This window comes from Asparagus officinalis, chromosome 2 (genome assembly GCF_001876935.1).
Source record: "Asparagus officinalis chromosome 2, Aspof.V1, whole genome shotgun sequence".
NCBI classification, from domain to species: Eukaryota; Viridiplantae; Streptophyta; class Magnoliopsida; order Asparagales; family Asparagaceae; genus Asparagus; species Asparagus officinalis.
In genome coordinates, this window is record NC_033795.1 from 83,891,658 (window position 1) to 83,918,270 (window position 26,613).

General features: G+C 39.2%; 2 protein-coding genes across 3 annotated transcripts in view; one reads left to right on the plus strand and one right to left on the minus strand.

Annotated features, from left to right (window-relative positions):
• The window catches only part of LOC109831932, a 19,488-nt gene extending 2,778 nt beyond the window's left edge, over positions 1 to 16,710 (plus strand). For both annotated transcript variants that reach the window (XM_020399413.1, XM_020399414.1), the window contains 15 exons: positions 3,902 to 3,984; positions 4,065 to 4,277; positions 5,522 to 5,869; positions 5,937 to 6,102; positions 6,754 to 6,945; positions 7,020 to 7,229; positions 7,325 to 7,417; positions 10,039 to 10,238; positions 12,213 to 12,755; positions 12,851 to 12,931; positions 13,035 to 13,120; positions 14,632 to 15,264; positions 15,339 to 15,446; positions 15,705 to 15,858; positions 16,221 to 16,710. In XM_020399413.1, the coding sequence (XP_020255002.1) occupies positions 3,902 to 3,984; positions 4,065 to 4,277; positions 5,522 to 5,869; positions 5,937 to 6,102; positions 6,754 to 6,945; positions 7,020 to 7,229; positions 7,325 to 7,417; positions 10,039 to 10,238; positions 12,213 to 12,755; positions 12,851 to 12,931; positions 13,035 to 13,120; positions 14,632 to 15,264; positions 15,339 to 15,446; positions 15,705 to 15,858; positions 16,221 to 16,296 (3,186 nt within the window). In that variant the 3' untranslated portion in view covers positions 16,297 to 16,710. The remainder of the gene's footprint in view (positions 1 to 3,901; positions 3,985 to 4,064; positions 4,278 to 5,521; positions 5,870 to 5,936; positions 6,103 to 6,753; positions 6,946 to 7,019; positions 7,230 to 7,324; positions 7,418 to 10,038; positions 10,239 to 12,212; positions 12,756 to 12,850; positions 12,932 to 13,034; positions 13,121 to 14,631; positions 15,265 to 15,338; positions 15,447 to 15,704; positions 15,859 to 16,220) is intronic.
• On the minus strand, positions 17,683 to 23,095 carry LOC109831461 (beta-D-xylosidase 1-like). Its single transcript, XM_020398781.1, has 8 exons — positions 23,067 to 23,095; positions 20,475 to 20,718; positions 20,103 to 20,294; positions 19,684 to 19,853; positions 19,484 to 19,584; positions 19,036 to 19,398; positions 18,535 to 18,951; positions 17,683 to 18,452 (listed from the first exon to the last, which is right to left on the minus strand). Exons 1-8 carry the CDS (start codon positions 23,093 to 23,095, stop codon positions 17,818 to 17,820), a joined length of 2,151 nt encoding a protein of 716 aa, XP_020254370.1. The 3' UTR covers positions 17,683 to 17,817.

Consider the following 26,613-nt stretch of genomic DNA (forward strand, 5'->3'; position numbering starts at 1 on the left):
TTGTATACATTGTAAAAATATATGAGCAATTATAGGTTTCTTTCCATATTGCTTAATTTCCATTAATTGTCTCAACAAGCAACATACAATAAGAAACATCTCTTCAACTGTTGATCTTTTGGGCATAGGTCCAAACTAGACCTTTGTCACGACCCCAATTTCTGAACCTCGAAGGAACATTGAAGCCGGACTAAAACTGCTAAATTCTTCTCCAAAAATCTATATTTATCAAATAACCACAAAAATTCCTTTACCATATGAAATAAAATCCTTCATAATAAAAGGTCTACACCAACCCAATTACATAGGGGGGAAAAATAATATTCTCCTAACTAGAAGTAAAATTCAAATTTAATGAGAAAATCTCCTCATCACAGAGTATTCCAAAATTCAACTAATATCAGAATATTCATTTAGACTTCACATAAACCCACAATTTATAATTTATCAAAGATGAATCAGCTTCCTCAATTATTTCAAAGAATTATGAGTCCCTCCAATCCACCTAATACCGAGTCTCTAAAAAAGTTGAATACAACACAATGAACACAATGAGTTCACAACTCAGTAAGTAGATGAATTCATACTTTATACACTAGTTTTACAAAACCTAAAAGATAATCCATCATAAACCAAAAGCAATGAGAACAAATTTATACGAGAGAGAAATGTCACCAAAAAGTCAAATTACCACTTTTAAATGAAACGAAATCAAAAAAATTATGCAATTGAAAAAGTAAGCAGGCCAAGTCTCAATACGGTCAACACTTTGATAATCTGATTGACTTGGTGAACCCATAATTGTTAAGTTTGTGGTTTGGGATGGTGAGACCCAAATGTGGGCTCATAGCGCTGAATAAAAACCTCATAGAGACACATCGAGCCCACAGTGACTTACTTATTTTTTCCAACATATACCGGTATATTGACTTGATATGCATATGTTTTAAGATAAATAAACAAAGTTCATATAACCAAATACTCTATAAAGAATTGTCAAAGGCCAACCAATAGTGAAATTAACTAACCACATATGCATCTTATATTACTACTATATGAAAAGACATGATTGTCAACAAAGAAAATAAGCATGACTTATATCAAATATCCATGAGCATCAGATACTACCAATAATTAATATGCGAGTAACTCATAAAAAAGATATAATCTATCGGGAACAAATCTCACATATACATATAATATAATTTTATATGAAAATACGCAGCGCACAATGTATAAATTCACCACTTAAAGCGTAACCAGTCGAATATCCAATGTCCATTCACGATGCATCTCCGGTGCATCTAAAACTCTAAGGAAATTAACGTCAACAACCATCAATACAAACATACCACCAAATATTAATGCATATTTAGCTATTCAAACAATCTATATCATATTAATAATCTCAGTACATTAATAGTTTCCTTAACTCTACTGGCTTTTCTTTTAAAGACCATAACCTGTAAGCCTCTAACCAAATAGAAATTAAGCTTTTGATACCTTATGTACGCCTCAAATAGTAGCTCACAATGTCTATTTTATAATATCTAAAATGGCTTAAGAAGGTGTTGCTATGGGCTAAGCATTAAAATAACTTTTTCATCAAAAACAGATGGGGCTTGCTGCTATGGCCACAAATTTGGTCGCATGTCTATAGTTTCAAAAGCAACTCGCAATCGGCATCGAGATCCCTTCTAAAGAAACAAAGATGAAGAGATGTGTTCAGGGATTTCAAATAGGGCCATAGAATTCATGCTCGACCATCAATTACAAGACCCGCTTAAATTAATATAATAATTAGTTGCACAACATTAAATCAATGCACACACTTCTACATAAATATAATATAGTATAAGACAATATATCTTATTTGATGATCAAACACCCATCGCCTTCTCCCTTGAGATGATTCCTTTCTGAAGGTTTCTTGCCTCCGCTCCTCCAGAGAACATGAGCAGAAAACTTTTCTGTTTTTGTTTTTTTATTTTTAACGGCTGCTCTCAAAGAGAGATGAGACTTAGGATTTTTCTTTTAAGATATGTATTTCTAATAAACCCCTTTAAGAACATCCATTTGCAAAATACCTCAAACACATAATTACAAATAAACCCCACAACGAGCTTATATTATATATCTTGTCATATCTTTTAGAGTCTCTTTGCAAAAAAGTCCTTATAATTTAACATTTATAATTAACATAATTAATTAAACACCATGAATAATACTAAAGTAATTTGTCAAATATTTTACTTATTATCAAGGAAAAATCAGGGTTATTACAACCTTTGATATTGATGTTGTTTTCTGCGATCCTTATCCCATACATTACTATTGTCATTTTCCCAAATTTTTTGTATATTATTGTGTATCAGCTTGATTTGTATAGACAGTAGGTGAGGCTCTTTTCCAATGGTTTAGCAGTTTCTAAAATATCAGGAATTTGGTAGCTACTTGCAGTAACCTGAATTCTTCAGTTTATCTTGGATGCTTCCTGTAACTATCACAATTTGGCCTACGATTACTAGAACTGATGAATGATGCACCGAAAAGATAATTTGAGGTGTTTCTTGAAGTCAAATACCTCTCATTGAACAAAATTTGGTGGCAGCAATTTTCCTTTATTTATTTATTTACTTTCTGTCTTCTTATAGAAGACCTATCATTTCTTGTTAACTAGTGTGCACCCTGTGCAAAGCACGGCTCCCTATTTTTTAAGCACTGCATTTTGAATTTGCCTCCCTTTAAGTTTTAATACATTTGATTTAATTATTGTATGCTTAAAATTAGAAATTATATCTACTCCTCTATACTTAAAGAAGGATCTTAATTTTAATACATTTGATTTAGAAATCATATCTACTCATCTATACTTAAAGAAAGATCCAAGTTTTAATACATTTGATTTTCTTTATTGTTTATGATACAGTAAATACTGTAGTATGAATAGTAACTGCAAGTATGAAGAGCAGATTTGATTTACTGCAACCGTAAATTATTGTAGTATGAACAATACTTCGAGTGTAGAGGACAGACCTGATTTATTGTTCAAGCAACAATATTTACTGTATCATTACTGTAGCATGAACAATATTCATTTGGGTTCTTCTCTAAGTATAGGGGAGTAGATATGTTATGTTAATATCTTTTATTTTCCTCTTCATAGTTTAGCGGCTTGGCGTTTCCATCTCATATACTTTCAAGCTACATATAATTAATTATAACACTGCAACCATTGTGCTATGCAATCTTATGGACCACCGCTACCTATCTGAGGTCCTCCGTTCCATGTGCATTGTAACTTTGAATTTCTGTCCTGAGAGTATGAAATCTGGAAAATGGTGAATACAATTCCTGTTAGCATCCTTTTATTTTTTTAATACAGTCATGGAATCAATCGTTGAACTTCCAGCAATAAAAATGGAAATAAAAAGCCAACAAAAAGGTTCAGAAAGGGCACATCAAAACCCTTGCCACAGCTGCTGCTGTGACTATAAGTTTGATATAAAAAAAAAGGGACAAATTTTAGTATGCCGTTGTTATCTTATGGTGACGGAAACAACTAGAAGTCTAACGTCAGAACCAGTGGACTAAAAAGTTTTAGTACCATATATTTTTCTTTTATTTATTAAAATCAAACTTAGTGAAAACTATTTCTCTACGACCCAGATGTTGTATTGTGTATTGCAAGAGCATGGTCTCTTAGCAAAAACAAACATTTCTGAAAGATAACTGTGGATATGCAGATAAATATTATTATTAATTTAATATTACTCTTAAAATTTTCAAATGGAGAATCAAGATGCTTATGGTTGAATCTGCAACACCTAGTCCCTATGTCTTGCTATTGTTATGAATTATAGGTGTCGTATTGGTTCTTCAAACTAAAATTTCCTTGCAGGTAGTAATTACAGCTGGCGAGGATTGTACTTGTCGATTATGGGGAATGGATGGCAAGCAGCTTTCAACAATTAAAGAGCACGTGTAGGTTGATAATATAGAAAATTGTAGCTCAGATACGTATCAATGCATTATTATGCGTCGTGACACTTGCAATTGTGCAGTGGAAGAGGCATATGGCGATGCTTGTATGATCCTGGCTCATCTCTACTTGTAACTGCTGGATTTGATTCTGCTATTAAAGTACATTTACTTCGTTCTTCTTCCTTGAGGGAGATTACAGCCAATGATGGGTTACGAAATGAATCGAAGAACCGAACAGAGACCTTCACTATTTGTGCTCCAAAAATGTCAAACTTGTTTGGCCTGATGGACAGGTATTGCTTAACTTTTGTTTGGTTCTTCATCCGTTATTGGTTTTTTTTATTTGGTTTTGCTTTTACACACACACACACAAAATGAGTAAAGCTCCTATAAACTTAAGTGGACAGAAACTCTTGTCCACCAACTTTTTTATCCATTGATTTTACTTTGAGATTTATGCTAGCATGTGATACAAATCAATGCGCACATCTCAATGATACCCTTTATGTCTAACACAAATCTCAAAGCAAAATGACATGCCAAAAAAGTTGGTGGACAAGACACAAATCTCAAAGCAAAATGACATGCCAAAAAAGTTGGTGGACAAGAGTTTCTATCCAAAGCAAAATGACATGCCAAAAAAGTTGCGACACTCGACTTGAGCGAGTGTCGCTAATAGTGCTCCTACACACACACATACATACGTACATATATGAGAATAATGAGTATGCGTGGTACCAATCACCAAATTTGGTGCTTGGTAATGAGGTGGCCACTTATCCGTTCATTTAATTATCCAACCTGGTGCACCCATGTGAATGTTGTCCCCCCTTTAAATAAGTGGATGAGAAGTGATCATCTCACTATCGAGCACTAATTTTATGTTTGTTACCANGCGCCTGTATATATATACACATATATATAGACACACGCCGACATATTCATATACACACACACACACACACACCTTTCTTATGTCTGCTTCTGCATAATATACAGGCGATAATATGCGCTCCTTCTAATTGGAGGGGTTTATTCTCTTCCCACTTTAATAGCCATTAGGTTTCTAATCCAATATCTGTAAGTGACTAGTGGTGCATGATATCGCCGCAAAAAAGTGGGGATGATGTCATCCCACTTTTTGAGCCATAGGATGGCCACATCTAATGGTAGAAAAGTGAGGCTAATTCCTCTCCTCCCAACAGGAGAAAATTCAATCTTATGTAATTGTACCCTCCACAATATCAATAGTAGACTAGTAGTACTACTTTAATAACACAGTGATAGTAATAACAGTAGTAGTAATCATTATGATTATCTGCTCTTGTCCTTTCATCTTGTGTAGCTTCTTTACGATTACTGAATCTGCCATCTGGTTTTATTTGTATATACATCTGTCTCTTTCTCTTTCACAGTTGTCTTATTGTATATAACATTTGCTTTTGGTTGATATATCGATTTTATCTCCTGCCCTTTCCAATTGGCTAATTTCTAGAGTTTCACATTGTTTTTTTTTTCAACCTGTCTTTCGTGACAGCAAAAGTGAGTATATCCGCTGTTTGCGCTTCGCTCGAGAAAATATACTGTATGTTGCTACAAACAATGGTTATTTATATCACGTGAAATTGCTTGACGGGGATGCACTATGGACCGAAATTGCACAAGTCAGCAAGGAAGCACCTATTATTTGTATGGATATTATTTCCTTAAACTTATCTGCTTGCGTTGAAGATATTGTGGCTGTTGGAGATGGCAAAGGAAATGTGACTGTAATTAGAGCTGTAGATGGGGATCCTATCCCTAAATATGCAGTGTGTTCTACTTGGTCAGCAGAAAAAGATAGACAGCTGTTGGGAATTTACTGGTGCAAATCACTTGGATGCAAGTAAGTGCCTTTCAGGCTTGGTTCATGTTTCATCCATGAAAAACACTGATCATTTTATCTTATGCAGCCACCTTTTTACAGCTGATCCTAGAGGAGCATTAAAATTGTGGAACATTGGCACATCGCAATCAAATGCTGACAATACTAATGTGCATGCAGTGTTTCTAGCTGCTGTATTTTCATCATCTTTTGGCACACGGATCATGAGTTTAGATGCATCGATTAGAGAAGAGGTAACTGGTTTGAAGTGCATTCTTATTATTTAGGAATATTAACAACAGAATACTGGAGCCCGCATGAGCTCTATTAGATTTGTATGCATTTTCTATTAATCTACTCTACAACGTTGAGCGCACATTGTGTCATCTGTTATTTTATCTTTCATTCTGTATCTAAATATTTTCCATAGCTTTTTTTACTTTAGTTTATCTGTTAAATAAGAGGACTGGAACAAAGAGATAAATGATGTCTTATCTTTTAAATGATGACTTGACAAGTGGAATCATGTTTTATCAGTTTATTGCTTTAACCTTTTCCCTAGGGTGTTTCACCAAGGAATGTTCTTGGTGCCCAAACTTATAAAACATGATCATTACAAAGGCTGTCGGAAGCATATTTCTGTAGTTGTTACATCTCTGCAATGAGTCTGGGTTGGATTGAAGGATTTGAAGCATATTTCTATAGTTTCTGCATTGCTACAAATATTTGCGGAGTAAGCTAAAGACTAAATGATATGTGTTTCTTATGTGAAAATATTATGTGTTCATTGACAGAGAGCATTTATGATTCACATGTAATATCCACTGTCTTAAACTATTTATATCGATTCTCTTGTTGGAAATGCTTGAAAGCTACTCTATAAACTGGAAATTATACTCTTGCAGGTCTTGATATGTGGTGATCAGCGGGGCAATCTTAGTGTGTTTCCCTTGTCAGAGGGTCTTCTAGTTGATAACTCGAGTAAGATAGAGGAGAAGGTTCCTTTACTCAGTCAATTTAAAGGGGCCCATGGGATATCTTGTGTTACCAGTGTTTTGATTACTACACTGAATATGTATGAAGTTGAAGTGCACACGGTACTGACTGCCTGAATCTCTTATTAACATTATATGAGTCCCGTAACAAACCTCTTGCTTTCTCTCGTTTATAGACTGGTGGCGATGGATGCATTTGCTATTTCAGATATAGCAAAAATAGCCAGCATTTGGAATTTACTGGAATGAAGCAAGTGAAAGAGTTGAGCACGATTCAGTGTCTCCGTACTGAGTCTGCATCTAAGGAAAACTTGGCACAGGGAAATTATGCAGTAGGGTTTATGTCTGCAGATTTTATAATATGGAACCTAAAGAACGAGTCAAAGGTTCTTTATCTGATATGCTTTACTATGCGGAACATTTAACAATACATTGTTCCTCTTGTTTATGCAACTGAATCATCTTATGCACACTTGAGCAGGTGGTACAAGTTTCTTGTGGAGGATGGCGGCGTCCAAACTCTTATTATCTTGGAGATTTTCCTGAACATCAAAACTGTTTTGCGTATCTAAAGGTCTATAACTGTTACTTTTTCAACTCTTTAAAAAAATTGCATTACATACTTAATTTTCAGGATGTTGTGCAGAATAGAAAGTACTAGTTTGTATAAATTGCTTCAGCAGTTTTTGGAGAGATGATTAGTTTTTAGTATTAGATTAGTTTATATGTGTGATCAGCTTTAGGGCATATGTTTGGCGATTGGAAAGTAAATGGAAAGTGGACCAAATATTGGAAAGTGGCTCCACTTTCTATTTTTTTGTCCATTTGGCGTTTGGTAAGTGATTGGAAAGTAAACAAAAAGTGGAGGGTGCCACGTCGGCTTTTTTTAAAACTCCTTTCACTTTCTTAAAAAAAATGGAGAAAGTGGATGGAAGGTGAAGAGAGAGGAGAGGAAATAATATTTTTCTTTTATTTTTTTTACATCTATTCTAATTTTGAAACGGTTGCCTTCAAAATTTTAATTTTTTGATCTCTTCATGCTTCGTACTCCTATCTTGTGCGACATTCTCCCCCTAGCAAAATTTTTGAACTTCTTACACATGATTTGCATATATATACATCTTCCTAAAAATATTTCTGACTTTTAGTTGTGATCTATAAGTTGACAAGCATGCTCTTACATTTGGATAACACGAATTTAATCTACAATACCAGATCAATTAACACGGTATCAAAGCACTAGGAAAGCATTAAAATTTACTACATACTTATCATTAATTGAGAAATGTCAATTACATTTTTTTCCTTTTCGACGATGGAACAATTTTTTGCTTTATTGGTGGGTCTGTTGGAATTATATACAGAAAAATAAAATAAAATAAAATCAAGTCTGGTATTTATCTGACTTGTGTCAATGCTGAATATGTTATGATCATTGAGTAATTTATAAATTTCAAAATTTATGTTTCTAAAATTGTCATTTATGTTTAATATACTTGTTGGAATGCCAAAATCACCAGTTGTGTAGCAGTTAAGCAGAATGACAGTAAACCTGGTTAAACTTGAAGATGGTTAGATGTAGCTAAGATTTTAATCATGTAAAACTTTGGATATGTGCAGTAATAATTCGTTTTCATAAATTATTTAGAGAATTAATCAATTTCCATATAAACCAAAAAATATATTAAAAAATAGATGCCACATCAACTGCCACCTCAACTTTCCATATTTTCACTTTCTGATTACCAAACAAGATCTGCAAAGAAAGTGAGGAGAAGGTACTTTTTAAAGAAAGTACTTTCTCTTCAGTTTCTACTTTCTATTTACTTTCTGGTTGCCAAACATGCCCCTACCCTTTTCGATTCTTAAACTGAGTGTTTAATTACTTAATAGTGGCACTGCTTCAATAATAGTTTTTGGTTTTCAACTCTTCTTCTTCTCATCTTTCCTTTGCGTGTGCGCATGTGTGGTGGTGGTGGGATTCGAGTATCACTCGTTTTGATTAAAAACTGCTAGCTTCTGAGCAACAAAATTAGTCTAGAAGGAATAGTATGAAGCACAATCTGCCATTCCTTTACGAGAAGTACTCGTTCTGATTAAAAACTGCTAAACATTAGTCTAGAAAGAATAGTATGAAGTACAGCCTGCCGTTTTACAGGGTCCAAGGTTTAATCTGTTCCTAATTTCTGTGTGACATGTGCCTTATGGTTAATTATTTTTATATGCTGTATATATTTTTCATTTTTCAAATATTTAATAGTTTTAGCGCTAGAAAACCTTGATAGAAATAATCTAGAAGTACATCTGCACATAGTTTCCTAAATTATATTGGAGCATGTCAATATGGGTGGGGAGTTACAAGGTGAACATGGTTTTCAAAATATAGAGCATGTTTCGTAAGTGGTTAAATTGGATTATATCCACAAAAGTGGATTTGGATATTTGGCAAGTGGATTATTTTGGATTACAATCAACCAAAAAAAAAAAAGAGCTGGGGTACCCAGGTTATTTTTTGGTGGACTATAATCCATTAGGTTTGACCTAGTAAATAGTACCCTCATGGTTTTACAAAATCCCATACCTCATTTTTTTAACTCACCACTAGCCCCATGTCCTTTTGGTCAGTTTGACAACAATGATAGATTATAATCTACCAATTTGTAGATTATAATCCACCAATTTGCCAAACACTTTACTAGTGAAACAGATTATAATCCACCAAATTTACCAAACACTCTGAATTATAATCCGCTTGGGATATAATCCACAGATGGATTATAACCCAAGTGAATTGAATTCCAAAGTTCCCATGTTTAAAGATATATCTTATGGGTTCAGTCTGTGAGCTTACTAACAAACTGCCCAACAATGTCAATTATGACTCTCCCTGGTCATTAATTCCTCAAACTTTACATTTTTGTAGCTGCTAAGCAATTGGCAGTCTATTTTATTTACATCAGAATGCTGTTACTTCAACATCATATTCTTATGAAAGTTGAAAATAGAACGGTCACCTAATTACTGTAGAAAAGAATATCTTTTGAGAAATTTCAAGCTTGTGGGAAGATCATGTAATTGGTGTCTCACTCATAACCTTAAAGATGTAATCTTTTAAGCAGCATATGGTAAAGCATAGCTTTTTTACCTAAGGATTTAGGAAATTTATGTGAACTGACAGTGGTATTCATTTCCCAGGATAATGACATTCATATCCATAGACAATGGCTACCAGTGAAGGAGAGGGAGCTTATTCCTAAGGTTTTGCATGTACAATACCATGGGAGAGAGACACATTCAGTATGCTTCATATCATTTGGAATGCAATCCATTCCTATGAAAAGTTGTTACTCATGTCTGGCGACAGGATGTGAAGATGGAACTGTGCGATTAACAAGGTTGATAGTGAAGTCACTTTGTCAATTCTTACTATACTACTTATATCAATTGATTAAAATAAAAGTTCTTATTTTTGCTCATTCTATTTAATGTGTCGTTCTCTTTGTAAAAATAGTGTGTGATATTTTCTTTCTGACACTATTTGCAGGCATATGTTTCTGCATCTCTATCATTATTCTTCAACTGCAAGTTTCCTCGTGTGATGTGTAAACTAAGTAAATATCTCAGATTTGAGATTCATATTCAAGCGCATCCAATTGCCTTTAAATTCCAGATCTTGAGATAGGGCTTGTAGCAGCATACAATTGTTGACCAAGTTTGGATTGTCATGTTCAGAGTACAGACTTGTAAAGACTACACACCAGGAATGGGCTGGTTGTGGAGACTAGTTAGGCCTTTACCCCTCGAATGACCGTTTGAAAGAAATGGGTACGACGGGTTTACGAGATCTTGATATTAGGTTTGGATCTTCAAGCACTATAAAGGAAGAAATTGTTAAACTCCTATGAATTGGGAGAATCCCAATAATTAAATCATTAATCTGAATTCGAAAAAACATGTACAAATACATGGCCTCAGTTTATATTGGTCCTGTGTTTTGTTGCTTCTTCAGTTCAGTGTCTATTACCAGTTTCTTCTGAGGCCTGCCATTCGATCTTCTCTAGACAATAGTGTACGAGTTTCCTCTTTGTTATGACCCTCCATTGACCATGTCAGCAACATGCCTTCTACTGTGCAGTCTGCACCATGAACTACTCCCCGGTCCACCTTGTTGCTGATGCCATTTGATAGTCATTCATCTAAGAAGACTACATAAGACAATGGAAATGAAGTATTTAACTGACCATGTTGGCTGAGCTTTTCAATTCAAGCAATTGGTATAAGATGAAGAAACATTAACTGCACTATAAGTCCTTTAAGAAGCACATGGGATTGTTTAATATGTGGTGCCAAATAAAGTACTCTGTGAAACTTCAAAGTGCTAACGAATTCCTTAGACTCAAGATGTGCATAACAAACTATACTTCCAAACTTGTTTAATATTAAGCGACGCCCTTTTAAAAAAAAAATTAAAAAAGCGAAATGGTTATCTTGTTTGTCATTTCATACGTATAATTATTAATGAACATACCAAATCATTGCAGAAAGGCAGCTCAATGCATAATCGTAGTCTAAAATATAAACTTTTAAGAAATGTCATAGCTCATGCTTAATATTCTTCATACATGATTTTAATTATCATAATCAATTGTATTTTCTTCCAGGTGATCTATAATGTTACATCATTAATACCATGCAAGAACAATGAATTATTCTGTTCTTATTTCTATACTGGTTAATTTGAAGCAGAGTAATAAATAGAGTAATCCTGAATGATCAGAAGGATATCTAGAAGCAAATTGTTTAGAAACTACGATGCAGAATGCTTCAAACTGCAACACAGAGTAATAGGTAGTATTTTCTTCCTGATATCTTTGAAGTTAAATATCATTGTTACCATGCAAGAGCAATGAACTTATTCTGTTCTTTGTTTCTATACTGGTTAATTTGAATCAGAGTAACGAGTAACCCTGAACGGCGAGAAGGATATCTAGAAGCTAATAGTTTAGAAAACACAACGTAGAGTACTTCCAATAACATCCTACTATATTTTTTTGATTCAAAGTAAGATATTATTTCCCTACCTTGTTTCAAATGGATGGGAGATGGGCGTTTAGCCAGGTATATCTTGAGCATAGATTGTTCAAGAATTGTGCTTAAATCATGCTTAAGCTTGGCTTGAAAAGTTGGTTAATGGTCATCACAGAGCTTGTATTGGTCCATGCGAATTGTGCATTAATGTCTATCAGATTCCCAGCCCTTGCTTTAGCTTGTAATATGCCCTCATTTATCTTGGTACCCGTAAAATGCGATAACCTAATTGATAGTCCACCAAATGAAGAAGTTTCACTATAACTGGATTCCCATTGCAGGTACAGAGGCTTTGACATGGGGAGATGGTGTGAGTCCAAATTGCTTGGGGAGCATGTGGGCGGATCTGCTGTTAGGTCTGTTTACTTTGTATCGAAGACACACATAATTACTACAAGTCAAAGTTGCGGTTCTAATCACGGTGTAGCTGACAAAAATGATAACCCATTATTACTTATCTCTGTTGGGGCCAAGCAAGTTTTGACGTCTTGGCTTCTACAATATAGGAGTACAGACATTGAAAATCTGCACCATAATGGGGCAAATACAGACTCTGAAGACGTACATAGTCCTACTTTGTCAATGTACTTCCAGTGGCTCTCAACTCATATGCCACCCAAGTTTGCTAGTTCTCATCAGAAAGTGAAAAGGGAACCAAAAGCTCCTGAAAATGGAAATTGTTTAACCACGAAAATTACCCTGCTTGAATCAGATTTAACTAAAACAAAGAAACTGAAGCCCAAATCAGAGCTTATGGATCGACAAGACAATGACTGGAGATACATGGCTGTCACTGCATTTCTTGTGAAGCATGTTGATAGCAGGTAGCGTAATGCTTATTTGTTGTTTAGGTGCATATATGTATTTTAAAATGGATTTATATGCAATGCTTAGTCTGTCGTCTTTCCTTGAATACCAGGTTAAATGTTTGTTTTGTTGTGGTTGCTTGTTCGGATGCTACTCTAATGCTACGGGCGCTTCTGCTGCCTAACCGGCTGTGGTATGTAATATTCACTAAGAAAGCTATTTCCTATCAGGGGTTGTTGGATAATCAGTTGATGCAGCATGTATTTATTTTTCATTCTCCATGATATCTTTTCCAGGGTTGACATTGCTACATTGGTTTCAGAAACATCTCCAGTTCTAGCTTTGCAGCATTTGGTCATTCCTAGCTTTTTTCAGGTTGAAGGTAAGCACTTCATTATCCAGCATGTTTTGCATTATGATTTTTAGAGCTCAGAACAATTTATCAGAATTGTGCACACAAATCTAACAACTTAAGCTGTTTATATTATTCTATGTTTATGTTTATTCAACATAAACCTCTAATAGTTTACTCATTGACCTATTGTTTCAAATCATCTGAGCAATGAAGTAAGATGAGAAATAAGGAAACTTTGATATTTATTGAGAGGGGTGGGCGAGTGAGAATAATAAATGCAAGAAGTGAACTAAAAATTGACAATGGATCAAGTCAACCAGCCTTGAACAATGTAGTTTTGGTCCTTTCTAATACTAACTGCCATCCCCCTCATTTTCAGATGACTACAGCAGGCGCCAACTGCTGCAACTTAATCTATCCTGACACCATATCTGTGCTCCTGTACCTATATCTGACTCCACACTCTTTGGACATTCCTTGAATTTGCATATATTTGTCAGACCTGTACTCAATTACATATAGATGTTCTAGTTTAAAACACTCATCATACACATTAGACGTATATCTTACACTCCGCGTCTACTTCTTGGCTTCTTGCAACTTGCTAGACACCGGCTGGTTTCGTTACAGCCCATACTCAATTCGAATGTATTATTTTGGAGGGTTTTAGGTATCTAGTAAAAAAAGGCGGCTTTCCAATTTATAATCTACTTAATATATGAAACATAAAATCCTATAGGTTTTTTTATAGTTTTCATAACATGTGGATGTAATAAACAAAATTAATTTTCATCATTCTCATGTAATTATCAATTTCAATGTGTATATACAATTATATATCCGTGTCCCGTACCCTACCTTTGACAAGTTTTCCATGTCACGTACCCGCATCTGCACCTGAACTGCACGCGAACTGCACCCGTAGTCCGTACCCATACCTGTGTAAAATAGGCTGCAATCATATGAGTGGCAAGTTGCAGTATCAATTCCAAGATTAGTTTTTTTAAACTTTGTCTTTCATTTTATTTCAATTTCATGCTCATTTTGTACCCTCTCTTGCATAATCTATTTTCATATCCTGTCCCTTCTAATTTTTTTTCCTTGTCTGCACCTTCGATTTTGATTTTCTTGGTTAGGGTTTCTAGATATTTCCATTCTACTTCATTAAAATAATCAAATATCTAATAAACAAACTAATACTCTGAGAGATCTGAGTCTTAGAACTGTTCACTCGACCTGATAACAATAATTGATTGTCTATATTTCAGTACATTCCTCTTGTTGTTTGTGCTCCCGTTTTATGGTTTCCTTGGACATTTATTTATTTATTTATTTATTTTTTTGAGGAAGCTCCTTGTACCTTTAATAAGGATGACTTGCCCTTATTTTCTTGGGGATAGCTGGTTTGGGAGTCATTTCTAAGAAAAGCACACATCAGAATTTTGACTTTTCACAATGAACATGAGCTAGTGCACTGCACAGTTTAGTAGTTGCCATCATCTTTGTTGTAGTAATACTGTGTGCTTCTGCATTTGTAGGTACTGTTAGATCAGGAAATTCATATATCATCGTTAGTGGTTCTACCGATGGAAGCATTACTTTCTGGGATATTACCGAAACCATTGATGGTTTCATGCAAAGAACTTTGGAGCTCAGACTAGAAATGCTTATGGGTTGTCAAAGGCGGCCACAGACAGGTAGAGGAAGCCAGGGAGGTCGATGGTGGAAATCCTTGAAGCATCAACCCTCCCAGAAGAATGCCAGGGTTTCAGTTACCGCAACAGAAGCTGCTGGTGACAATCATAATGGTCAGGGTACCAAACAAGTTCCAGTTGACCCTTCATCTTTCGGGAGAAGTGATTCTGCCAAAAATCAGACAACTTCTCAGCCAAATTCCAACATAGCATCATCTGAGATTCATCAAGTTTGGCCCCTGCATATTCTCAATTCAGTTCACCAGTCTGGTGTTAACTGCCTCCATGTTTCAGAAAGAATGGATTGTCTGCTGTCAAAATCTGAAACTTACTGTCTTGTAAGTGGTGGAGATGATCAGGCAGTGAACTACCTTGTCTTTGATTTAACGAGGAAAACAATGAAGAGTGATTCTTGTAGTAGTGAGCCAACTGAAAAATCGAATCGCATGCCAGATTGTGTAACTGGTCGGGAGTCAGGTACAGTGTGATGCTTGCTTTCTTTTTTTCCTTGGATTGTAATTTGCTACTGATGGGAAACTATTTTCTGGCAGGATCAATCTTCACTGAGAAGTGTTCTAGTCATAGCATGCATAACCACTATCAGCTTAGGGTACATTATCGAGATAAAGTTGATTCTGCTCACAGTTCAGCGGTTAAAGGTATCAGCCCATGGTCTCGTTTTTGGTCTACAGCACTGTCTATACATGGGATGAATCCTGCCATGCTGGTTTTTCTGATGTTTAAAACCAGAAGCAAGTTTCTTGCATGGAACTTTTGAGTTTCTTTTTCTCGAGTCTTTAGTATTACATTACCACTCGTCTGCTTTTAGTTAAGCATAGCTGCCTCTGAAAAGGATTCACCCAGCTGTATCAGGTCCACACTACAAATTTTGTTCTCACAAGAATTTCTTTTTTCAGGCATATGGACAGATGGCATATGGGCCTTCTCCACCGGTTTGGATCAAAGAATAAGGTGTTGGAGACTTGGTCAGTGTGGAAAACTGATTGAGCATTCTCATCTGGTAGTTAGTGTCCCAGAGCCAGAAGCATTGGATGCGTTAAACTGCGGCAGGTGAATGTTCTTTGGTACTCTTCACCGTCTCTTTCTTGTCTTTCAATTAATTGGTTCCAAGGCCAGTGCTGTAGATGTTGACTATCACCACCAACAACTATAACGTCTTGTCCCAAAACTCTGCATGAATCATACTCATTCACTTCTGTTGAGATCTATCTCCTCCACTTAGTTAGGCATTATCATAACCTTCTTAGTAATTTCCTGACCAAGCCCTCTTTGGCTTATCTCTAGTATTTTTAATTGGTGCATTTAATGGCCTCCGCTGCGCATAACCAAACTATTTCAAATGGTTGTGTGTCATTTTATTCTCTATAGGGGCAATATGGATATTAACTGTCGTTACTGTTTATTGCAACCAGTGGAATGTACCAAATTGCAGTAGCTGGAAGGGGTATGCAGATGGCTGAGTTCTATTCATCTACTGGCGAGGAGTGACAAAAGTTTGTGGTTTCGAATCTTCAAAAGCAATTCAGCTTCTATTTACGACGTCGCACTTGAGAGAATGGAGTGTTGGTTGTTTATATCGAAAGGTTGGTGAACCAAGTTTGAGATATCAAGTCATTTCGGTCCTTTCGAGGACCCGATGCAGATGGTAGATAGTTTCAAATGTGTGGACTGCTTATTGTTTGTAGATTGTAGGTATTGTCAAACATGATACCTTTGGCTTCAACTATTTATTATTTAAAACAGGCTCATAAGCATTATCAGTACCCAGTTTTCTGGGAGTCAAGCTCAAAAAGCCTGTGACGATGAGATAACAGTGAACTATATACGTTTTAACTGTCTGCAATCCCTGTATGATGACCTCGTTATTAACATTGAACAGGTAAAGAGACGTGCATTCTTGTATATTATGGTTTACCTCTCAAAAGATTAAAAATTTCTAGTATGCCTTCATAAACTGAAACCGAGTAAGCCACTTAGATTGTGTTACCTCCATACATATATCCTTTCACCCTCCACCCCCATGGAGCTTTCTAGCATCTGCAATACCAAATAAAATGGCTAATAATATGACGATCGTGTCACAGAGCGTTACAACAGCGTCGCTTGCTTCTGTCAGCCAGCTCGACATTCATGCTTGCGAAACGCACGCGGAGATGATGCAGCAGCCGCAAGAGGAAATTGGCTGATTAGCCCATCGTGTCCTGTGATCTGCGGCAGTGAATGAGATGGTTTGCTGCCGTAAGAGTGTCGACGATGATCTTGGTCGCTGTCCATCAAACTGCGTTAAGGATTGCCGAAAGCGCAAATTGGCATGCCCCTAATAGTATTGATACTACTGTGAGCAGGATGAGAGCATGAATTTGAAGATGCTAGCTACTGCTGTCTGCCTAAATAAAAATGACCATGTATACGGGGATGCTATCAATCGCATGCATTTATAAATAAGCTTTATGTTTATGCCCCTACAGTTATATAACAACTTTGTTGCAACCCTTGATAGCAAAAATAGTGGTCATCTTGTCTATCATGTTGTTGCAGGTTTTGCTTTTAGTGTTGCCAATTGTTATTATCATTGCATATGGGGGATATTTGCTTAGACTTTTTCTTGCATTAGATATTTCTTGAATTTGCAATTATTGTTTACCTTAGTTTTTTTTTTTCAGACGTCAGATTTTCTGTCACTTTCTCTTTGCAAGTATTCAAGTTGTAAGTCTTAAATTTGCGGCTATTCTTGTCGTTAACTTTCATCTTTCTTCTGTTTTTCAGAACTAATCCCCATTTGAAAATGATTTCATTTATGAATGCTTGAGAATGTTTCTGAGAGCTTCTGCATATATAACTTGATCTCTCAAATAACAGACAGAAAGTAAGATATCCTGTCAACAGCCATGTCAGATAATCACTTCTTAGCATTTATTAAATCAAAACTACAAATTGTGCACAAAATATTCAACTGCTCGTTGAATAGTAAGCTCACTGAAGCCAGTAGGCTAACAAGAATTATCAGCATCAGAACTTAATCTCAACAGGAAACCCTACAGCCTTCTCTCCATCCCCAACCTGAATCATGTGCTTCCCTGCCGGCAGAACAACATAAGCGGTGCTGTCAACAATCCCCAGGGCCTCGCAAGCATTCAGCTCAAACTTCACAATTTTCGCGGACTTTGCCGGAACAAACACCCTCTCATACTTCGCCAACTGCTTCAACGGAGCTCCGTCGATCTCCACTGGAGGTTTCGAGTACACTAACACGACGTCAGTCCCATCGACCGTCCCGGTGTTCGTCACCTGCACGTCGATCTTGATCGTCTCACCGCAGGGAGAGTCTGCGACGACGACCGACTGGCATTTCGGAGGCGCGAATCCGAAAGTGTCGGCCCTGTAGGTTACATTCTTGCATTTCTGGTGGGAGGAGGACATGGCGATGGTGGCGGCAGTGGCGGCAGCCAAGAAGTTCTTGATTGTGTATCTGAACCCGGTGTAGCTGAGGCCAAAGCCGAAGGGATAGAGGATCTCGGGGCCGTCATAGAATTTGTAAGTTCGGCCGGGGTAGCCGAGCTCGGTATCTGGTCGGAGCCGCATCGACGTGATCGGAAGCAAGTTTACATACTTGTTCGTGTACCATGTAAGTGGGAGCCTTCCTCCTGTTTCAAGAACTTGGAGTAAGTGTTCCGGGCAAGTGACTAACTTTGATCATCACACGAATGCTTTAAATTTCTACATTACCTGGATTGTATCGTCCGAAGACTACATCGGCGATGGCGTGCCCACCCTCTTGGCCGGGATAACCAGCCCAGAGAATAGCACCAATCTTCGGGTTGTTCTGCGCAAACGAGATATCAACGCCACCGCCAGACATGATAACGAGCACGACAGGGCCATTGGAGGCCTCGGCGACTTGCTCGATGAGATGAGTCTGATAACCAGGGAGAAGAAGATTGTCTCGGTCTTTCTCCTCTCCCTCAATATGGTACGGATCCAGTCCTGTGACAATGATTGTGGCGTCGGCGATATTTGCAGCCTCCACGGCTTCAGAGATGTTATGCGCAGATTTGCATCGGAAATCATCGCATCCCAGTCTTGTGATCACGTTGACATGTCTGGAGATTCCGTTCTCAGGTGATGTGATTTGGCACGGAGGACCTACATATGCATTAGTCTCTTCATAATTAGCTCATCACTGATATTCCAGTGTGAAAATGATATCGATATGGATAGATGTTTCACCTGCGTAGTTTCCTCTCATGACATCGGTAGCCTGAGCATGGGGGCCAACAACAGCGACCTTGAGCTTCTTATTGCCCTTGGTCGATGCCAAAGGTAGAGTATTGCGCTCGTTCTTGAGGAGAACGATACCTTGTCGCGCTGATTCTCTTGCCAATTCGATGTTCTCGGGTGTGCAGATATCTTTGACACCGAGGTTTTCGTATTGCGGAATGTTATCGAAGAATCCGACCCTCATAAGAACCATGTACAGGTTCCTGAGAGAATTGTCGATGTCTTTCTCGGCCAGTTTTCCCTCTGCCACTGCTTTAACGCCGTGATCCTTGTGGTAATTTGTTCCGAACAGCCCGCAATCCAAGTCCAGACCTGAGACGATACACGTAACCAAGGTGTCAATGTGCACATAAATCTTGTGTCGATAAAGTTCGGGTTAAGGCAATTGAAGACATACCAGCTCTCGTTGCTGCAGCCACTGCTTCCTCTGGGCTGAAATCGAGCCAATGCTGGTACGAATAGATGGCGTCGAGGGAGTCGCAGTCCGACACAATGTAACTAGAATCAAAAATTTCAAAAAAAAATTATAAATCGGTTCGTGCAGCTAATTTCTTTTATGATTTTCTGAACGTGATATTTGAATCAATCCGAACGTACCCATGAAGGTTCCACTCATTTCGGATCGTTTGCTTCATGAGCCTAGTATCGACACACGAGGGAACGCCGTTGATCTTGTTGTACGAGCACATAACGCTGCTCGCGTCACCCTCCTTCACGCACATCTCAAAAGGCCGGAGGAACGTCTCGACCATATCTTGCTCCGTCACCTGAACCAGTCACAAGCGAGAATGACGTTACGACTTGATTTCAAAGGGTCGCGAGAATACCGAATTCTCAGGCGAGAGGGGGCGGGGGGGGGGGGGCGTCTAACGTACGGGCTGGCGTCGAACGTGCGGCGGTGTGTGGATAAATCCCGCCGTGCGTGTCGCGTTTCGAAGCGTCGTAAGCGGCGTAATGCTGCAGCAAGACGCGACCTTGAGGGCCTAGCGTTAGGGTCCCGCCGCGAGCCTTCGTGCCCATTCGACGTCCTGTAGGCCCCTGACGAACTGAACGCCGTAGTCCGGCCAGACGAGCTTCGGGTCTTCGGGCCCTGCGGTTTCGATGCGTCCGCCCCACCTTGGGTCGCGGACGACGTTGATGTTCGGGGAGAAGAATGTCAGGACGCTGTAGCCGATGTTGTACAAGGCTCTTCCCTCGGTGGAAACAGCCTGAAACAATGCAGTATATATACATTAATCGATCGTTGGCAATCCCGACTAATTAGGAAATGAGATTAAGTTGACGTGACAAAAAGTTGGTCGATTTTGGTAAAAAAAAAATGGGTCGGTTTTGAAAATTAAACACTACTGGTTTGAGGCTGTTTTGAAAATTTGTTCTATCGAAATTACCTGGCCCATCTTTTTCCAAAGAGTCTGATTGAAGGAAGCCGCGGAGAGGATGACGTTGGCGAAGCTGGTAGCGCCCTGGGCCAGGGGCCCGAAGTGGGTGCCAACCCCGTCGCTGGAAATCCCGTGGAGGGCCTCGGCCCACCAGTTGTAGCTTTCTGGAAGGGGCCGCGTCCTCCTACGCCATCCGAGATGTCGCCGATTCTGGCTGGAGCCTTCTGCGCGACGGACTATCAGGCCGATGAGGCTGTTCGACCCAGGGTGGCGTAGGGGAGCGAGGTGTTGCAGTAGGCGAAGCCGCCGATGGTCGAGGCGCGAGGAAGGGCGAAGCGGTGGCCTCCCCCCCCGCCGTCGCAGACTTTGGTGAAGCCTCCGGCCGTGCGACTTGGATCGGGCCGGGCGCTCGAGAGGGTTGGCGGCTCGGCTGGGTCGGGACGGTGCGGGCTGAGCGCGTGACGCGGCAGCCGAAGGACGAGGAGGAGGGAGAGGAGGGGGAGGGAGGAAGCCATGTTTTTTCGAGGTGATCAGTGGGGAGTGAGAGTGGGAGGTGGGTTTTTATAGGAGGAGGGGGGGAGGGAGGGAGGAGGGAATTAAAGAGTGTTTGAATTTAAAAAGTGGTTAATATTGTGATTAACCAAAGATCTTTTTTTGTTTTGTTTTGTTTTGTTTTATAACTGAAACATCCGAGAGAATAAGCTAGTTGCTGGTGACTAACAGTGTATCTAATTTGCTGTTTCACAATATTCGACTGGATTTTTCCTCTTTAATATTGTGCTAATTAGATATAAATCTAGACTTTATTATGATATATCTAACTGTAATTAAATTGATTAGATATGAGCCTCGGAAGTTTACCATCATGAAATGTTCCCGTTGTCAATAATGTGCCTCCTTGACTTTTTCTTGAATGGAAAATCTATTCCACAAGTCACAGTTCTGCCCTTACATTAGTTTCTCTTTAAATAAAAAATAAAAAAAAATTGCTAGTTATGCCAATAAAATTGGATGGTTTATTAAAGTTCAACTTAATCCACATATCTTAAAATCTCCCATTGTACAACCATCTAATTTTATAATAGTTTAATGCATGAGTCAGAGTAGTCAGTATGTCTCTTCCTTAATTTAGTAGATCAAAATTAACATAGTAAATTATCCAAGTTGTTGATAGATCATATTTTGTTTTTAGGTGTTACAAGTTATAACCAAGCTGCTTATAATATCGTAAGAACGGTAAAGCTACCTATACACACACGCCCATGGGCCATGGCCCATGGGCCATGGGCAAAGGTTATATATGGAACAACTACGAAATAGAAGGATACTTACGAAAATAGATGTTGGACAGTCTATACAAATAATCCAAACAGCTCGTTATGATCTATGGATTTTTAATTCATGATATCAAAAATCACATAAATTCAAAGTTTCGGGTTTATAAATGGAAAATGGTACAGACACACCCCCAGGCATATCTTGTGCCACACCTCCTCTCTTAGCTATAGTGCACGGAGCCCACACATGAGATTAAAAAATCCCATGTGTGGGCCCCCGTGCACTGTAGCTGAGAGAGGAGGTGTGACACAAGGTGTACCTGGGGGTGTGTAGTGCCACACTTCATAAATCTCACGACATAGAAAAAGATTGATATAGCACTCTTAAAAGTCATTTATTTTTTAGCTCCTTGAATTATAAAATATGCCCACACCAGAGGAGTCTGGTTCGTACAACCAGCCCCATGTGTTACATATGTACATACTAATCAATCACCATTCTTAGAAATATGTCCAATTAATATTATCCTAATCAATCGGTATAGTTGGAAATATTTCAACCATAACCGAGCTAAGTATGCTATGTGAGTATCACAGTCACACACACACACATAACGTACATATGCCAAGCTGAGACGGTGCAATGCGATTCTTGTTATGAGGTAACTTATAGATTACTCAATATAATGATATGTTCAATCTATCTTGATTTTCATGTCACATGTAAATTATTGTTGAGAACGTCGGGTATTGGATAGCCTTCTCACCTTCTATCTTGATTTTCATGTCACATGTAAATTATTGTTGAGAACGTCGGGTATTGGATAGCCTTCTCACCTGCCCACTGCTACAGTGTTCACATACCCCGAATGGTGTTCACCTATCCCCTACTACAGTATTCACCTGCCCCCAAATAGTGTTCACCTACCCTCATGAGAAAACTCATAACTACCCCCCTAAGTTTGATTTGTAAAGTATCTCAGTAGTAGAGAGAGAAAGAGAAAGATACAGATATAAATAATATCATTGATAGATCTTGAGAGAGAGTTTGTGAGAATTCTTGAAGAGTATCTTGATCAAGAGAGGGTGTTTTCTTTTATCCTTTTCTTTTGTAACATCGAAAGGAATATAAATGAATTGGGCGTCGTCGTTGCACCGTGGAGTAGCTCCGTAAGAGTGAATCATGTTATATCTGTGAATACTGTGATTGAATTCATGTTTTCTGGTTTTATTCTGTGATTCCAAGATTGTTTGGGTGTGTTTTACGTCTCCGTTTGAGGCGTTCTTGTTGGCGTGTACCCTAACAAGTGGTATCAAAGCATACGATCCGGGAAAGACGAAATCTTTCACCATGGGATCTACAGTTGAAGACAACATGCTTCGGATTGAGATGTTTGATGGCCAAAATTTTAGGTATTGGAGGATTGTTCCAGAAGGATCTCTTCCTACCCCTCAAAGGAGAGGCGGAGGAACCTGAGAAGATGGACGACGATAAGGGGAATGTGCTCGATTGTAAAGCACTTGCCACCATCAGGCTCAACCTTCACCAGCATGTGACTTACAACGTCTCGCATGTGACCACCACTAAGGAGTTGATGGAGGCCTTGGAGGCGCTGTATGAGAAGCCGTTTGCCTCAAGTAAGGTGTACCTGATGAAGAAACTATCCAATCTAAATATGTAGGAAGGAGCTTGCGTAGCGGACTTCTTGAACGAATTTCAGGTTGTGGTGTAACAGCTTACTGAAGTGGATCTCAAGTTCGACCGTAGCGGACTTCTTGAACGAATTTCAGGTTGTGGTGTAACAGCTTACTGAAGTGGATCTCAAGTTCGACAATGAGATCCAAGCTCTTATGCTATCAGGTTGTGGTGTAACAGCTTACTGAAGTGGATCTCAAGTTCGACAATGAGATCCAAGCTCTTATGCTATTTTCTTGTCTACCAGATTCATGGAAGAATATGGTGATGGCGGTGAGCAATGCCAATGACAATGATGAGATAAAACTCGACACGGTGATTGAGGCAATTCTGGATGAAGAATCTCGCCGTAAAGTCTCAGGAGCTGAGACCTCTAGCAGTGGGAGTACTCTGCATGTCGAGGCACGAGGACATGCGCAGAAGAAGGGTAGGGGACAACGAGGCCGATCAAAGTCCAGAGGGAAAACTAAAGGGCCGGACCCGAATGGTTACGATGAAGGGAAGTGCTTCAAATGTGGAAAGAATTGTCACTTTGCACGGGACTGCAGAGCTTCTGTTCCAGCATTAGCAGGGGATGATCAGGCTGACGATGCAGTCAATCTTATGCACGAGACGGATTCGGATGCGCTTCTCCTATCTCTTAAAGACAAGAACGAAGCGTGGGTCATCGACTTTAGCACATCTTTCCATGTAACATCACAACAAAAGCTGCTTTCATCGTTCGTGAAGAAGGAATTGGGAACAGTCTATCTTGGCGACGACCAACCTTGCAAGGTCTCTGGGAAGGGAAATTGTACCCTCAATATGGAGGGTGGAACTACCTTGACGCTGAATGATGTTCAACATGTACCAGATCTCAGGCGGAATCTTATATTAGTTGGGCAACTGACTGACTCTGGTTACAGAGTATCCTTTGAGCAGGGAAGCTGGGAGGTGTCCAAGGGTGCCCAGGTGATAGCACACGAAAAACGTAAGGGGTCTCTCACATCGCTAATGGGAAGATCAACCGCTTGCTTACCGCAGGATAAGCATCATCATCATCCATCAACTGCATGACTTAGCATCGACGACTTGACCACATGAGCGAGAAGGGGATGCAGATTATGGCCACGGGAGAGAGGCTTCTTGATCTGAGCAAGATCGATCTGACTTTCTGTGAGGACAGCATCCTAGGCAAACAGAAGAAGGTGAGCTTTAATAAGAACACGCAGGCTCCAAAACTGCAGAAAATTAGAGTTGGTGCACACCGACGTGTGGGATCCTGTGCAAGTCCTATCTGTTGATAACTCTCTTTACTTTGTCTCTTTCATTGGTGATGCTACTAGAAAACCGTGAGTGTTCTTCTTGAAGTACAAGTTAGATATTTTTATCATCTTCAAGAAGTGTCTTGCCTGTGTGGAGAACAAAACAGGTAATAAGCTGAAGTGTCTAAAGTCTGATAATGGAGGCGAGTATTGTAGCCAGGAGTTCGAGAACTTTTGCTCATCCCATGGAATGAGACTAAAGACCGTTCTAGGCATACCTCAGCACAATAGAGTGGCAGAGTGTATGAATCTCACTATCTTGGAGCGCGCCAGAAGTATGAGGATCCACTCCGGATTATCTAAGAATTTTTGGGCCGATGCTGTGAGTATTGGTGCATACTTGATCAACCGCGGGCCATCCACGACTCTCAGTTATGGGATACCTGAAGAGGCTTGGACCGGAAAGAAGCTAAAGCTAGAACACTTACGAGTATTTGGTTATGATGTCTATGTCATGACCAATCCTGCAGACCGGTCAAAGCTTGATCCAAAGTCAAAGAAGCTCTCTTTCATCGGCGATGGAGGAGATGAGTATGAGTACGATTTCTGGGATCACGATGCGCGCAAGGTGGTGCGCAGTTGTGACGTCGCGTTCCATGAGGATGCGGTGTGCAAGACCAAAGAGGTGAGTGGGAGTCATGTATCTCCTCCTCTTTTCCCAGATATTACTGACAGTGAGGACGACAGTGAGATACCAGTCAGCATAGAAGATGGAGACCAAGAAAACATGTCGGATGCACAGCAGCAGGATCTAGCAGAGCTGCCGATCGCAATTCACAAAGCTCTAAGAAATCTAAGGGTGCCAGAGAGGTACATTTCCATCATGAATTATCTTCTCCTAACTAACAATGGTGAGCCAGAGAGCTATGAGTCAGTAGAGCAGACCTACAAAGCTCGGGACGAGTAGGAGTCTGCCATAGAGGAAGAAATAAAATCATTGACGAAGAATAGGACTTGGGAGCTCGTAAAGCTTTCAAGAAGGCGAAAGACTCTTCACAATTAGTGGATTTAATGGGTCAAGGATGAAGCCGATAGACGGAGACGATACAAGGCGAGGCTTGTAGTGAAGGGCTATGAGCAGATCAGCACGTAGGCTGGGTTTGTCTCAGAAGGCCTATATTGAGATGATTCTTAAAAAGTTTCGCATGGAGAAAGCTAAACCAGTGGGCTCGTTGTTTGAAAGCTATTTCAAGCTATCGAAGACCCAAGCACCAGAGACTGTTGAAGAGCATGAGTTTATGGCCAATATACCATACGCATCTGTCGTCGGGAGTTTGATGTATGCGATGGTGTGCACGAGGCCAGATATTTGCACAAGAAGTGGGAGTTGTGAGTCGCTTCATGAGAAATCCATGGAAGCACCACTGGGATGCGGTCAAGTAGCTTCTACACTACTTGAGATGCTCGTCCGACCGTTATCTTGAGTATGACGAGGTAGATTTACAGTTAGAAGGCTTTTGTGATGCAGACTACACCGGGGACATAGACTCAAGAAGGAGCACGAGCAACTATATCTTTATCTTGGGTGGTGGAGTGATAAGTTGGAGATCCAAGTTACAGGATACCGTGGCTATGTAGACAACTGAAGCCGAGTACGTGTCTGCAGCAAAGGCAGCAAAGGAGTTACTATGGTTGAAAGCTTTTCTTCTCGAGATTGGGGTAAGCTTTGAGAAATACTTCATCCACTACGACAATCAAAGTATCATTCACTTATCAGAGAACGACACATTCCATGTCCGGACCAAGCATGTTGACGTGAAGCATCATATCATACAGAGATGGCAAAGAAGGAACGAGTTCAAGCTTGTAAAGATTGATACGAGGTACAATCCAGCCGATATGCTATCCAAGCTAGTTCTGCTCGAGAAGGG